The sequence below is a fragment of the Quercus robur genome, chromosome 11 (genome assembly GCF_932294415.1).
Source record: "Quercus robur chromosome 11, dhQueRobu3.1, whole genome shotgun sequence".
Classification (NCBI taxonomy): domain Eukaryota; kingdom Viridiplantae; phylum Streptophyta; class Magnoliopsida; order Fagales; family Fagaceae; genus Quercus; species Quercus robur.
Genome location: NC_065544.1, coordinates 29759175 through 29774357, shown reverse-complemented (window position 1 = coordinate 29774357; position 15183 = coordinate 29759175). Strand labels below are relative to the sequence as shown.

Sequence of the window (15183 nt, the reverse complement as noted above, 5' to 3'; positions counted from 1 at the left end):
GGTTAGATTTGGTTTAATCTCTTACCCTGATACCTCTTTGAGGCGGATAAAATTTGTGCACAACAAGGTGGGGCAAAATGGGTCAAGTGAAACACATAATTTTAAATAGAGTAGTGTTTATTACACACAAATAGTTTTACATAATTTTACACATACCCCTTAAAGTAACTAAAGTCATGATTTCTAAATTGAAAATGTTGACTTTAAGCTACAATTTCAATTGTTTTTGGGTGTGTATATAAAAATGTGTAAAATAATTTCTATGTAACAAATATAACCCTTTAGCACATGTCGGCAATTGCAACCACATCTTGATCTAAAATTTCGAAAGCTCAAATGTTCATTTCACAAATTTGTTAGTCGCGTAGACTAGGACATTAATGTACAAACCATAACGAAACATTAATGTACAGCCATTTCTGACAGAACTTTCTTATAAGAATATACTGCCAGAAATTCTATTACGTTAATCACCCACGTCTGAAATGGAGTAAAGCTAAGACCATAACTTTTATGAGTAAAGCTAACTTTTATGAGTAAAGCTAAGACCATAACTTTGTCACAACTTACTAATGTGGCAAGTTTTGACTTTTGAGTGATGGAGTAAAAGTGATGGGTCCATGTGAGTTCATAACTCCACTATTTATAACTTATCACGCGAAAAAATTGTAGCAAAAATTGTGGTCCTAACACTTTTCAATTTTCTTCGTCTTAATAACATCATTTAATTTTCCTTTTCCAGCATAGCACTACATCAACAAGTTTGACTTCTCGAACTTAATTAACGGAATTCCTAGTTGATAATTGCTTAAAGATTATTGGATATATACGCCACTACATGACTTTGAACAAATGGATTATAATTTAAGGCAACTGGGTCAGTCTTTTTAATTACCATAATTTGATCAGGACCGTCAATCAAGGTTAGACTAGCTAGACGTTAGAATAGAATCCCACAAACCTGGAACATTGGATATAGGTCGGGCCCCTTAAATTAAATAGGAGGCATTGCATCTTAAATTTTACCTTAGACTTTTCAAGAAGAAAAGTATAGGCACATGCAAATTAACAAATAAATGTAAACTACGACTTTCTAATTGTGTAATACATACGTGTCTAGTTATAAGGATTTTGAACTTTGCTATTTGCTTGCAACAATTGGTCAATGGTACATGCACATGGATATCTATGCGTGGAGTGATTGATGGAGTCATTTTAGTACTACATGGGTAGTTTTTAGATACTCTCAGAACACAAAGAATGATATTTCCTTCTTATGGGATTAACTGATTAAATTCAAGATAGGGAATCCATCATGAATATGAGAGGACGGAGCACAATTTCTCCATGCTCCCAGAAGTACCTAATAATTTTTCATTGGACATTGACTAAAACTCAAAAATTCCAATACATTCTCTAGCCTATAAATAAATGAAGGGATAGGTTATAGAGATAGCAACAGTAGTGATATCTGTGTTAAGCATTAAGAGTTAGTTTTTCATTTCCTTTTCCCCATGGCTCCAATGTTGCTTCTTATTGGTTTTTTGATAGCTGGGCTAGAATTAACAGGTATATATGGTTTTTCACATCTCTTTCACTTTAGGTCAAAATAGTTACCATATATCATTCAAAACTTTGTTTTTTCAAAATCTCTCTCACCACATGATGATAGGAACACAGAGATTAAAAGAACCTGAAATTAGTTCTTCTCCCCAGCCCTTTACCAATGTTTACCTAAGCTGTTACTCATCAAAATCTGTCACAACTTTGATGCAGGTGCACAATCTGTTGGTGTATGTTATGGAAAAAATGGAAACAATCTACCGACTGATGGAGAAGTTGTTGATCTGTATAAAAGCAATGGCATTGGGAGCATGAGGATATATGACCCAGATCAAACAACTCTCAACGCCCTTAAAGGATCAAACATAGAACTCATCATTGGGATCCTTAACAACAATCTTCAAGCGCTCACTGATGCTACAGCTGCAACAAATTGGGTCCAAAACAACATAAGAAACTACCCGGATGTCAAATTCAAATACATTGCTGTTGGGAATGAAGTACATCCTGGTGATGCTGAAGCTCAATTTGTTCTACCTGCCATGCAAAACATTCATAATGCAATTGTAGATGCCAATTTACAAAATCAGATTAAGGTTTCAACAGCTATAGATACAACTTTGTTGGGAAATTCTTACCCTCCTTCAGCGGGTTCATTTAGTGCTGCTGCAAATTCATATATAAGCCCAATCATCAACTTCCTAGTCAGTAATGGGGCACCACTTTTAGCCAATATATACCCTTACTTTAGCTATACCAATAATCCTCAAGACATAAGCCTTCCATATGCCTTATTTACTTCACCAGGGGTGGTGGTAACAGATGGTAATCTTCAATACCAAAATCTTTTTGATGCATTGTTGGATTCACTCTATTCTGCTCTTGAGAAAGCTGGTGCACCTAATCTACAAATCGTAGTATCAGAGAGTGGTTGGCCATCTGAAGGTGATACTGCAGCTACAGTAGTCAATGCAGGCACTTACTACAAGAATTTGATTAATCATGTGAAGGGTGGGACTCCAAAGAAGTCTGGGCAAGCAATAGAAACTTATTTGTTTGCCATGTTTGATGAAAACCTCAAGACTGAATCAGTAATTGAGCAACATTTTGGTGTCTTCTCTCCTGATAAACAACCCAAGTACCAAATTAGTTTTGGATAGCTAGTGTGGTAAAAAATGTATATTCGTTTAATTTAAATAAGTGTGCCCTGCGCCATGTACCCCCTCTAAATGTTAAATTAAATAACTCTTCTAATGAATAAGATTCTTATACAAATATTATTTGCGAGTTGCTTGAAAAAATGGTGAAAAAAATTCATAAATTACTTCTATTATGCCTTTTTTTTTTCTTCAACAGGTGGAACGTGAGAGTTTGGACCAAAATTATCCCTATAGAGTATGAATTAAGTCTCTTTATATTATGGATGCTAGTATCTAACCCTTGCAATGCACGAGAGTTTGGCCACATTCACAACTACTTTAACTTTAGGATCTAGAACTATCATAAATTTCGCACCAATATATAACACAATAAAAAGTCATGAGACTTACCTGGATCCATTGTTGCAATTCTCTTGAGATCTAGTGAACAATAATAATTCTCTGTTGGATTGGTTTTCTCTATCTTCACCCTTTTTGCTGTTACACTCAGTTCATTCAGATTCAATCTATGATGGGAAAAACTAAATACCTTAATGGGTAGAGAGAGGACTAGTTTTCTAGTTTACTTTAATCTTCAGTTACCATCAAAGTTGGCGTCACGTTAGAAAACCATTTCTCTAATTGACAAATCAAATAGGACATTAATGGATGCGTTTTTATATCCCATTAAACCTCTAACTTATCACATGTGCCTTATCATGTGGGCCACCAAATTAATTTAGGGTAAGTTTAGATACCACTTATTGCTGAAAACTAAAAACTGAAAACACCATAGCAAAATAATTTTTAAATGTGTGAATAGTGCCATGAGACTTAGTTTAAATAAAAATTTTGCACAAAAAGGTACTTGTGGGTCTCGTGAACAGGACACGGGACCCGCCATCCAAAAACACACAACTGGGAATGCGCAAAACGCTTCCCAAACGGGCACTTAGTCTTAAGTATGTAGTCTTCTATATGTCAAAAGATAATGGCTATTTCCTGGCTAGAATTAGTATGTCAAAGCAAGAACCTGGGAAGAGGGAGATAAAGATAGTGTTGGCCTTCAAAAACATTTTGTATATGTTCATGTCAAACGACAATTATACAAAATAGATGGTGGGGAAGGGGAGGTTGGATTCAAAATTACACATATGAGATGAGACACTACAAAATATATACCGTTACCACCAATATCACTTCATTGGAACTCAAAGTCATGTCAGAGCCACGAATTAGAGAAAAGATGCATATTCTTTAAAACAGTAAAAGGGAGTGCAGAACAACTTTTGAGAAGCTAAAATAAATGTTCAGTGGCAACTCAAAGCAGAGTACTATAACCATCTTTTATTACTATGATCGATACATTCTTTATTCATCTTTATTTTCTCTTAGTATTAGTGAAGGCTTAGGAGTTAGAGGTGCTCAATTCCAGCTTCACTAATAAGGGCGTTGTCCATCATAATTGCCTGGAGGATCATAGTTGCAAGTGAAAAACCACCACCCATTATTGCACTGAACTCTAGCACACCCAAGACGAACTGAATTTCGCCACACAACTTGAGTATAGTGCAAGCACTGTCCCCCAACACAAGTATTGCTGTTGTAGTCATAGCAATTCTTCTCTGCAACCCACAAGTTCACTGCAGCTGTCCCTGTAAATGAGCCACTGCCTTTAGCAAGGTTCTCACCATAACTCCCATTTGAGTGCACAAGATTGCAGTCTCCAATCCTTGAATTGGCATAGTTTTGAGCATAGGTTGCGACTGTGCTGTCCCAAGTAATATTTGGGACACCAACTTGTGCACGAGCCACATTGTGAGCATTTAGATAGTCCTGTTGTGAGTTTTGGGCATGAGAAGTGTGAAGTTGGACTAAGCAACCAAGACAAATAAGGGCAAGTGAAATTTTAGTACACAAACTCATGATATTGGTTAATTTTTAAGTGAAAATGGAATGTTTGGTGAATGATGAGAACTGTAACATGATAATGGCTATTTATAGGGAAGGTATGAAATTATTTTACCTGCAAATTCGGAAGTAGAATGATTTAAGTTGTTGGTAACACTAATTTAAGCAAAGTAAAAGCATTAATCTTCCCCCTTGGACATGTAAACTTTGCGGTCAGCTCCAGTTAAGCCTAAAAAAGATGTAAAAGTGGTGCACTGATCAAAGTAATTCACATGTTCTTCCTTTTTCCAAATGAAGCAACCACTTACGAAAAAGACTAGAGGGAACGTATTAATTACAGTTTCATTATAACATTCACATACCTGATTTCCAATCCAAACTGTTCTATACTTTATTCTAAACTCTAAACAGATATATTTAGAAGACTACACTTGGAATGGGCAATTTTTATTTTTTGTAATTTAATGGTAGGATATTGTTGCAAAATTTTAATAAAAAAATTAATTGCTAAGAAAATAAAATTATTTATCTAAATTCATGCAATTGGTTTTAGGTGGGACCGTTGGCTCCTAGAGTGAAAGATTCAGAGAGATGTAGTGAAATGAAAAGTAGCATTTTTCTTGTCTAGTTATATTTTACTTTAAATACAATGTTTTATTTATTAAATACTTAATTTTTCTTTCCTTATAAAATTTTATTTAATTATTTTGAGTACGTTGATTCAAAGATAATTAAAATTTCTTCCTTCTTTTTATTTTATTTTATTTTATTTTTAAAATTTTTACATTGGAGTTTGTTCCTTCTTGAATATTGTAAAAATATTTGATTTAGTTGGTTATTTAGAAAGTTTTCATTTTCTTCTTACTAGGATCAAGCATCTGTAAATTTGGTTAATGGAACCAAAAGAATGAAATATTCTTTTGAATTAAGGTTTAATAATATATGATTTATTTTATTTTATTTTATTTGGACTAAATTGAAACTAGATAAATTCTTGAAATTTATATGTACTATGCTTTGGACATAGCCAAGGGGGGAATTAAAAAAAAAAAAAAATGATACGGCCAAGGGGAATTATAAATTAGGATAAGAAGTAGTTTCTTTTGGGGTTTGTCATGGGCTGATACATGATTCTGGACCTAGTTATAGGGATACAACATAATCATGGTCGTAAAAAATATTGTTAATTATATGAATCTATTTGGACTTATTAAGGACTACCAAAGGGGGGGTCCTTAATTAATAATCCCTCAATCTCCATACACACCTTAGCATTTGTTGTTGCTATGATCTTTTTAAACCACATCAACATAGCATTTTGGTCCATTTGGTCAATTTCGGTCCAAATTAGTCCACTTTGGTTTATTCAGTCTATTTCGGACCATTTTAGTCTATTTGGTCCACTTCGTTCCATTTCTATCCATTTGGCCCAATTTAGTCCAATTTGGTCTATTTTGGCCAACTTTGGTCCATTCATTCTATTTCGGTCCATTCAGTCCATTTTGGACTAATTGGATCTTAAATTGATTTTCTTTTAAGGTTGGCTTTTCAGGTTTGGGGTCAAATTTTCTTTTTTCTTTTTTTCTTAATTTTTGGATTGAAATGTATGAAATTTTATTTTATTTGTGTCAAACTCTATATTTTTGGGCTAAAAAATATAGTCCAAATAGATATTAGAAATTAGAGATATGGACCCTAGAAAAAATAAAAATGATAAATATTCAAAATCTTACCTTAAAATTCAAGTTTCAATAATATTGCCTATACTTATATTTGGAAAAAAAAAAAAGTGCTACAACTCTTAACTTACATAATAATTTTAACTTTTTTTGAGAATCCATAATAATTTTAACTTAATATAACATGTTACATGTGTTCCATGGATTGGAGGTGTACATTTTTTATATAAATATTCTTGGATATGTTCAAATTACTCATCTGATTATGTAAAAAGTTTTTTTAATAACATTTTCGCCATTTATATCAGACTATGTATTGTTGTTGAATGCAAAATACACTATATTTCATCACATAAAACTTATAAAAATAGAATATACTTTCAAATAACACATTTACTATTTATCCTACAAATTTTACATTATATTCTTAAAAATAATTATATTAAATTTTACCACACATTGTGTGGGGTTTGCGAGTAGTTTCTTTAAAACAAAAAGATAGGGTACCCTTTATAATTCCATTTACACCTAGTGTGAGATAATAAACCTGGTAAGGATCACTGTTTTATTTTGTGTGTTTGTTTGTTTGTTTTTGTTTTATTTTTTATTTTTTGTTTTTGGGTGAAAGAGGATATTAATAATTAACTTGAAATAAGTCTGTTACAAAAAGCTCCCTCTCTATCAAGGGAGCAAAGCTGTTCCACCACATGCGGTGGGCTATCAAACAAAATATAGGCTTCATTACTAGCACTGCCTAATCTAACTAAGGCATCGGCATACATATATATTAGCTTCTCTATAGATGTGCTCAATCTGAACATTGGGGAAGGAGGAAGGACTTCAACAGGACCCTGCAATCAGTGATTAGAGGCTGTAATGAGAAGTTAGTACGTACTAGAGTTCTTTAAAAAATAAACAATAGCTAATGCATCCAGCTTCCACACATAACCTGGAAATATTTTCAGATTAGCTAATTCAAGACCATCCTTTAGTAGTGCCCAAGGCTCAGCCCTCGCGATATTTAAATTACAACTGCTTTATTTTGAAGACCACAGTTAGATTATCTGCTTTTCAGCCTCATGCACCCCAAACCATTCCAACATTTCACAACCAGTATAACCTTAAAAATTTTAGTTTTCTTTATTTATTTATTTATTTTTTACATAAAAAGATTATGTTTCTTAGCTTTCTTTCTGTTCTGGATGTATTTTTTTATTTTATCACAGCTGAATTTAGACTTAATATTCACGAAGCACCCAAATCGAGGAAAATAACTCATACAAAATTTATAAAAGCCAATACACAACATGAACTTATAGCTGAGTTTTCACCACATTTCTTTGCTACAAATAGAAGACACCATAAATTACTGCAAATTGAGACTAATCATTGAACACAACCACTGAACCACCTACTTTTTATTGCATACAAAATTTTTGTTTTAATTTTCACCACATTTAACCATAAAAAGAAGAGGTAGAGTTCTTCTTACGTAACTACAATTGCCACCACTTCCAGAAAATCAAGCCTGAATCCAAAATAACTTCTCAAAAAAATCTTCCAATTTTTCATTAAGATCTTCAAATATTTCCTTTATATCTCCAAATTGTGAAACAACCAATCCATATAAGGTCCAAGAAGCTACTGGACATGCCAACTAGTACCATCTCCACCGTAATCCTCTGTATTTTGCCAATTAAATAAACGAAAGAAAAGGAATGTTAGCAATTGTAGTTGTATATTTACACTTATAAGTTATAACCCACACATCAAAAATGGCAAATACAAGTTTCTGAGACTACGGTATATGGCATAATACAATATGCAATAATTGAATTTGAATGGACTTTTGCCAAATTCTTCAGTAGCTAGTGTTTATGTACTTCAAATGGCTGAATTTTACATTATCTGTCATGATGGCTATGTTTGTGACAATAAATCACCATATTGCTTTCATAATATCCTTTGCGTTTATGAAATAAGGAATCTAAAGTATTTCTAAATTCAGCAACTTTTGCACAAACACAAGGAGTTCAACAATAAACTATGATACATCATACATCCTTTGATCTGAAAACCTGCAGAGTCAACAACATATCAATTCCATGGCATAAATTGCCTCATCTGCTAGCATGCTCATTGCTCAACCTAGCAACATTAACTTAAACTATAAACAGAGCTAATGGCAGCCTAATTACAATTTACATACATACCTTGTTGTTTTCAAGTTGAAGCTCCACACATTTGACTTACCACATTCAACAAAGAAGTATGAATTGTCAAGTCCTATTTGTTGACTTATAGATCATCCACTCAAGCTTAGCCACTTAATAGGGCTGAGCTTCTAGATTTCACATCTCAGACCAATCAATTCTAGATCATTTGTTCATGTTAGGCAGTAAGCCGGATGGCTCCAAATTAATACTCGGACTATCCAACAAGTTTGTGGAAAATGAAGACTCGGGAAATCCTAAAAAAGCATCGTACATAGATAACATTAAACCAAAGAGAGACAAAATCTTGTGACTTTTGCAACATTTAATTTCGATGGAGTGTTTGACTGGGAAGTAGGAAAATTAATTGTAGTATGGCGTAAGGGCTTTAAATTCCTCGACTGTAAGCCGCTTGCAATGCAGAGTAATCTAAGTTGAAAACTAGTGTTTGGTATTGACTTTTCTCTCCTCCATGGCTTCATTCTATGCAATGAGGAAGAAACCTTCTATGGCTGCAATCTTGCTACTTCTTGGGCTGTTGTTTAGCCCAGAACATACAGGTACAGGTATTTACTTGTCACACACGTACTAGAGGCTCTAGGCTCCATGATACAAGCTTAGGCTCAATAGTACATATGTAGTATACTTTTTTTTTTTTTTTTAAATTTTATTTTTAAAGATACAATAGGATTTGAAATTTATGGTCTCCACTCTATGATCATTGCTATTTATCATCAATACTATACACCAATAGATTTCTTTTATATATAGGCGGGATTTGAATCTAAGTCTCTTATGTTAACAGAACCCTTAGGTGGAATAGACTTAGAACTATAAAAATTATGTTGCTATATTTGAAATTCATTGAATCTATTCTCAATGTAATACTGGTGCACAATCCTTAGGTGTTTGCTATGGAGGGCAAGGCAATGCAAACAATTTGCCACCTGAGTCAGAAGCTGTAAGTCTCTGCACAAGTAACAACATTGGAAGGATACGCATTTACTCTCCGTATACAGAAATTCTCCAAGTCCTTAGAGATTCTAACATAGATCTCATTGTTGGCGTCCCTAATGATAGCCTCCAAGCCCTTGCCAATCCTTCAGCTGCAGCTGATTGGGTCCAGAGGAATATAAAAGACTATTCCTCAAATGTCAAGTTCAAGTACATTGCTGTTGGAAATGAAGTAAACCCAACTAGTGAAACAGCTCAATTTGTTCTTACAGCAATGCAAAACATTTACAAAGCAATTACAGATGCTGGTCTACAAAATCAAATCAAGGTCTCAACCGCAGTGGACACAAATTTGTTGGGTGTTTTTGATCCTCCATCAGCAGGTGCTTTTAGTGACAATGCAAGGCCATTTATAGAACCAATCATTAGTTTTTTGGTTAACAATGGAGCACCACTTCTTGCCAACATTTATCCTTACTTTAGAGTCAAGTACAACAACCAACCAGTCCCCTATGCCTTATTTACTGCCCCAGAAGTTGTGGTACACGATGGCCAATTGGAGTACAGAAATCTGTTTGATGCCTTGATGGATGCTATGTATTCTGCACTTGAGGAAAGAAATGGAGGAAGTTTGGAAATTGTAGTCTCAGAAAGCGGATGGCCATCTGCTGGTGGTGCTGTGGAGACTATTGAGAATGCAGGCACATATTATAGAAATCTGATTAATCATGTGAAAGGAGGGACTCCAAAGAGGCCTGCAAAGGCTATAGAAACCTACTTGTTTGCCTTGTTTGATGAGAACCTAAAGACCGAGGAAATTGAGAGGCATTTTGGCCTATTCTACCCAAGCAAACAGCCCAAGTATAATGTTAGTTTCAATTGAAAGGTTCACAGTGGGGTGTAATAAAGGCCTTCTCTAATTGCTATTTTAAATAAGAGTGGATTTTGTACGTTTACTGTGGCCTTGGCATTGTATTGAAGTGATATTTTTCTAATAAATCAAGTAATTAAACACATCTTGGCACTAATAAATCAAAGCAATCAAATATGATAAATGGTAGTCTCTCTCAAGCCATTTTACTTGCTGATACTTTTGAATGACTACTTGTCAGTTGTCACCATTGTTTGCTCGACTGAAAGCATTTACAATACTAGGACATATATCTTTGACCATAGACTAAATGCATAACTTGTAGAGACTTGGAATTTATACCCTTTTCTCTCCTCTTGAAATTAGTACTGCAAAGTTTAAAAAGTAAGTAAATTATTATTACTACAACAATTAGCCTAGCGCCTTCTCCCAAAAAAAAAAAAAAAAAAAAAAAAAAGGAAAAAGAAAAAAGAAAAAAGAAAAAGCCTAGCGAAAACATATGGATCCAAGAGGGCTATGAGTAAGGCTCAATGTGCCTAAGGTTCATCAAAATTAGGGTCCATTTGGTTGGAAATTTCTAGTATCATTGTTCAGTTTTTAATGTTGCGGAAATACGTGTTTAAGTGTTATAGAAATATGTGTAAGAAGTATTATTGTTGTTTAAACATTGAAAATTGTTGTTTAAACATTGATATCAAACAGCTCCTAAATTACAAAAACTCCATCAGACCTCTTTAACCGTGGCCTAATGGACTACTAGTAAGATATCAACCACAAAAGTACGTGGATTTATATATGGCTAAACTACAAATTATACCTTCTATCTTTGACCAATTTTCAAGTTTTCATTTTTTATTTTTTTATTTTTTATTTTTATTTTTTGCATTTCAATCCCTCAAATTTAATCTATTTTCAATTTAGTTCTTCCATCTAGTTTTATCCAATCTTGCCGTTAGTTTTAGTATTTTTTTTTTTAAATTTTTTTATAAGACTTTTCAAGACAACATTATTTTGGTGCACTTTAACCGTATGAATTGGATGGAAAGATTTCTTTTGAAACAATTGGAAATTAAAGGAAAAAAAATAAAAATAAAATAAAACTTAAAGGACTAAATTGAAAATAGATCAAAGTAAGGGGTTGTAACTTATAATTTGAGCTTCTAATTTATAATTTAGGCTATCCATCTATCTATATAAAGAAATGACTTAATGAGGTGCAAGTTACAGTAGAGATGACAATGGGGTGAAATAGAGTTGGACCAGGGATGGTTGGAGGTATTTTACTATAGTTAATGAAGTAGCTATTTTTTGATGCTCATTTAGTAAAAGGTCCCAATAATAGAAGAAGCCCAACAATATGAAAAAAGGGTGAAGAAAGAAAAAGTAGTAAAGTAAAAACCATTGCAACCCAAACGGCAGAAATATTGGTCCACGAGCCCACAAAATAACAAAGTGGCTCCAAAGCAATCAAGTGAGCTAAGGAAGCCCTAAAGAATGAAGTAGTAAGCCCATGGGAATAAAAAAAAGTAGAAAGAAAGCAAATACGGGATGGAGGAGCCCCAAGAAAGGAATTAGTAAATAAGATTGGTTCAAAGGCCAATAAACCCAAAAGTAAAGGATATGGTAATTGGGCTCGGGAAGTCCAAAAGATTTAGCAAAAATCCATGGGAATGTAAGAAGTATGAATGAATGAAATGGGCCGAGGATGCCTTAAGGAATGAAACGGGCTGAGGAAGCCCAAGGAATAAAATGGGCCGAGGATGTCCCAAGTAATGAAATGGGCCGAGGATGCTCCAAGGAATGAAACGGGCTGAGGATGCCCAAGGAATAAAATGGGTCGGGGAAGCCCAAGATGTTATACAGATTGACCCAACAGGAATACTGGGCAATATGGACTAGAGGAAGGAATAGCGCATGAAATTGGCATGGCAGGCCTAGAGGGAGCCCAGCAAACACAAATTAAACGATATCATGACAGAAATAATGCAGTGGCGTGGCAAGAGTACTAGTTAGTCCACAAATCAGAAGTGAAAGGAGATAGGGGCTGAATTAAAGGAGAAAAAGCCCATACCTAAGTAATACCTAGCCTAAAGAAGAAACAAGATGCAAAGAATGAAGCCCTAATGACTCATCTACCCCATAAAAAGTTAAACAAGCAGCGAAACATGTAGTAGGCCCGCAGGTAATGGCAAATGCGTGAACACCAGACAAGCAATGGACTCATATGGGAGTAGAGCACGCACAAGGCTCAAGCACCACCCACTTGTACCCAGCCAATATAGGGGCGATGGATCATGGGTCAGAGGTAAGAGAGGGTATGGTCTGACGGTAGGGAGAAGGGGAAAGCCTATTCTGGGGTTCCCACTTAAGCTCTTTTGGGTGATATGGAAATGTCCTACTAGGATGACATATCACCCAAAAGAGGCAAAAATGAGTTGGAATCACTAGGTCCATGCTATAGGAGTTAGTAAGAGATAAACCCAGTCCTCATCCAGATGAGAAGGCCAAGAGAAGTAAGAAAACAAAACAAAACTACTTTTATCTGGGAATGAAGCGTGACGCAGCCAACACAGGGTAGTGGTAGTGGCTGGGTAGCTAGTAGACCAGTGGGCAGTTCGGGAAGAACACCCATAATAGGCCAAAAGTAGTTAAAGAGTAAAAATGGTAAATCTTATCATGACAGACAATATAAAAAGGCCTTATCCATGCATAGTAAATAACAACAAAGAGGAATAGGAGAAAAAAAAAAAAAAAAAACAGAGAAGTAGGAAACAAAGAAAACAGAGAAGAAAAAAAAAGAAAATAAGATAACTGAGAGGAAGCAATATAGGAGTGTGAGGAATGGAAAGCATGCACCAATAGGCTACTCACTTCTCTCCCTCTCAATATCCTGCTCTCTAGCAAGTTAAGAATCTGAGATTAAGCCACTTAGGTCCATTTTCCAAAGTAGGTAATTTCTATGGCAGGATTCCCCTGTGTAAATACCCACATTGGAGACTGGTTCCCTTCTTGGACTTAAATTAGTCAAGGAGCCAAGTTTAGCAGACTAACCCACTCCCTTCTTTTATTACGATTGTTAAAGTGCTAACGCTATCTTTCTTATTACCAATCCATTCCTTCAATACTTATATTATCATGTTTTCCTTTGCAAAATTGTTTAAATATTATCTTTGGTCGGTAGCAAGTACTTTAGATAAAATATTTTAACTATCTTGCTGTATTATGTTTCTCTTGCTATAGCGTTTTTGTGACAGTGTTTCCCGCCATGGGCTCATGACTTCATCAAGATTCCTACCAGGGGTTCTAACTTGTGCACAAGTTGGCCTAAGGTGACTTTCAATTAAGCCAGTTTTGATTTTTCTACCCCAGAATCATTGGGTCGTAGTGTTGTAGGAGCAGCCTAGCCCAGTACATAAAAAGGCCCAACACACTATTAAATTAAAACACATAAATAAACATTTGATGAGATGGGTAGGGTGAGTCAAAATGAAGCAAGCAAAATACATCCTTGCCCCAACACCTATTTATGGCAAAGAAAACCTATGCATAGAAAAGTGGGGCAAAGTGAGTCAACAGTAGCGCAAAATTTTAAATATTCCTAACCTTAAATCAGATTCTTTTTCTCCTTCTAATTCGCTCTCTTCTTCTATTATAGTAGCACATTGATGTGGGATGCAGAAGAGTCAAGAAGCAGAACACATCTACTTCTAAAAATAAAAACATGTTTGCTTTTGAAAATAACCTCGAATTCACGAGAGTTCCTTGATTTCACAAGGGTTCTTAAATTCACAAGGAGAAAAGGGTCTGAAATCCACCAGAGAATAGAAAGTGTTAGGACATATGTGATTCACTTGTTAGGAACATATGTCACTATTTTTATGTAATTGACTTATCATTTGACAAAACGTACTTTACTTGTATTTGGATAGATCTAGGATGTGTTTAATACTTCAAGAAACTGTGTTTCAAGATCAAGTGTTGAAGACATGTAAGTCTGTCTAAGATTCAAGCTGAAGAAGTGCTGTTCATTAAAGCTCGACAGCTTCTCGACAGCACCTCGACAGACAATCTGTCGAGCTTTATGAAAAACAGAATTCTAGTTCTGTTTTGACTCAAACCCAGTTTTATGTGTTTAGGCTTTCTTTTCTTCTAACCCTAGACGTATAAAAGAATTATTTTAAGGGCCGTCAAAGTGTTCATAAGTTGCACAAGCTTTAAGAATAGCTTGTTCAAGCAAATTGTGACCGGAGACAAAGTTTTGCCCTTGTTCATCTCTTCTGAAGAAGTTGCTGTGTATATGCACCTTAAGGTTTTATGACCAAGCATTTTCTTGATCTTCATCATGTGGATGAACTAAAGAACTTTGCAGCCAACAACCTTCTCTAGTTGGTGATTGAAGTCGCGTATTGGGATCTGCGCAATTGGTTAGTTATGTACTTGGGAGCCGTGCATCGAAAAGGGAAATTGTCACTACAGAACAAGTCCAATTGGGTATTGGAGTAAGGGTTCAACTGTAGGTTGGTATAAGGTACTGTGATTCCTTTACTTGTAATCGCTTGTTGTGATAATAGTGGAATTTCGGGAGTGGTGACCTGAAAATCACTCGGTGGAGTTCTTGTCGTTAGGTTTTCCCCATTCGTAAACAAATCACTGTGTCATTTATTTTCTACTGCATAATTAGTTTATTCGTGATTTGTTTGTGCTACCATGCGTTTGCATGTTAATTTGATTAATTAATAAACTTAGTTAATTAATTAATTAATTTATCACAAGGGGTCAATTCGTTTTGACCGATTAAGTGGTATCAGAGCAGGCACACTCTGATTAGATTTTAATCTTTGTTGTGTTGATCC

The 15183-nt window shown here is 34.8% G+C and overlaps 3 protein-coding genes and 1 long non-coding RNA gene across 4 annotated transcripts; 2 read left to right on the top strand and 2 right to left on the bottom strand.

The window, feature by feature from the left end:
• The first annotated feature begins 1386 nt into the window (after positions 1-1386).
• On the top strand, positions 1387-2839 carry LOC126706823 (glucan endo-1,3-beta-glucosidase-like). The gene is made up of 2 exons (XM_050406376.1): positions 1387-1569; positions 1777-2839. Exons 1-2 carry the CDS (start codon positions 1515-1517, stop codon positions 2721-2723), a joined length of 1002 nt encoding a protein of 333 aa, XP_050262333.1. The 5' UTR covers positions 1387-1514; the 3' UTR covers positions 2724-2839.
• Positions 2840-3937: 1098 nt separating this feature from the next.
• LOC126706826 (pathogenesis-related leaf protein 6-like) lies at positions 3938-4658 on the bottom strand. The gene has a single exon (XM_050406381.1). It carries the CDS (start codon positions 4626-4628, stop codon positions 4143-4145), a length of 486 nt encoding a protein of 161 aa, XP_050262338.1. The 5' UTR covers positions 4629-4658; the 3' UTR covers positions 3938-4142.
• Positions 4659-7555: 2897 nt separating this feature from the next.
• LOC126706828 (uncharacterized) lies at positions 7556-8744 on the bottom strand. The gene is made up of 2 exons (XR_007648718.1): positions 8506-8744; positions 7556-7974 (listed from the first exon to the last, which is right to left on the bottom strand). It is a non-coding gene; the product is annotated as an uncharacterized LOC126706828 (long non-coding RNA).
• A 165-nt stretch (positions 8745-8909) lies between these two features.
• LOC126706827 (glucan endo-1,3-beta-glucosidase, basic vacuolar isoform-like) lies at positions 8910-10473 on the top strand. The gene is made up of 2 exons (XM_050406382.1): positions 8910-9058; positions 9389-10473. The coding sequence occupies exons 1-2, from the start codon at positions 8978-8980 to the stop codon at positions 10340-10342; spliced, it is 1035 nt and encodes a 344-aa protein (XP_050262339.1). The 5' UTR covers positions 8910-8977; the 3' UTR covers positions 10343-10473.
• Positions 10474-15183: the final 4710 nt, after the last annotated feature.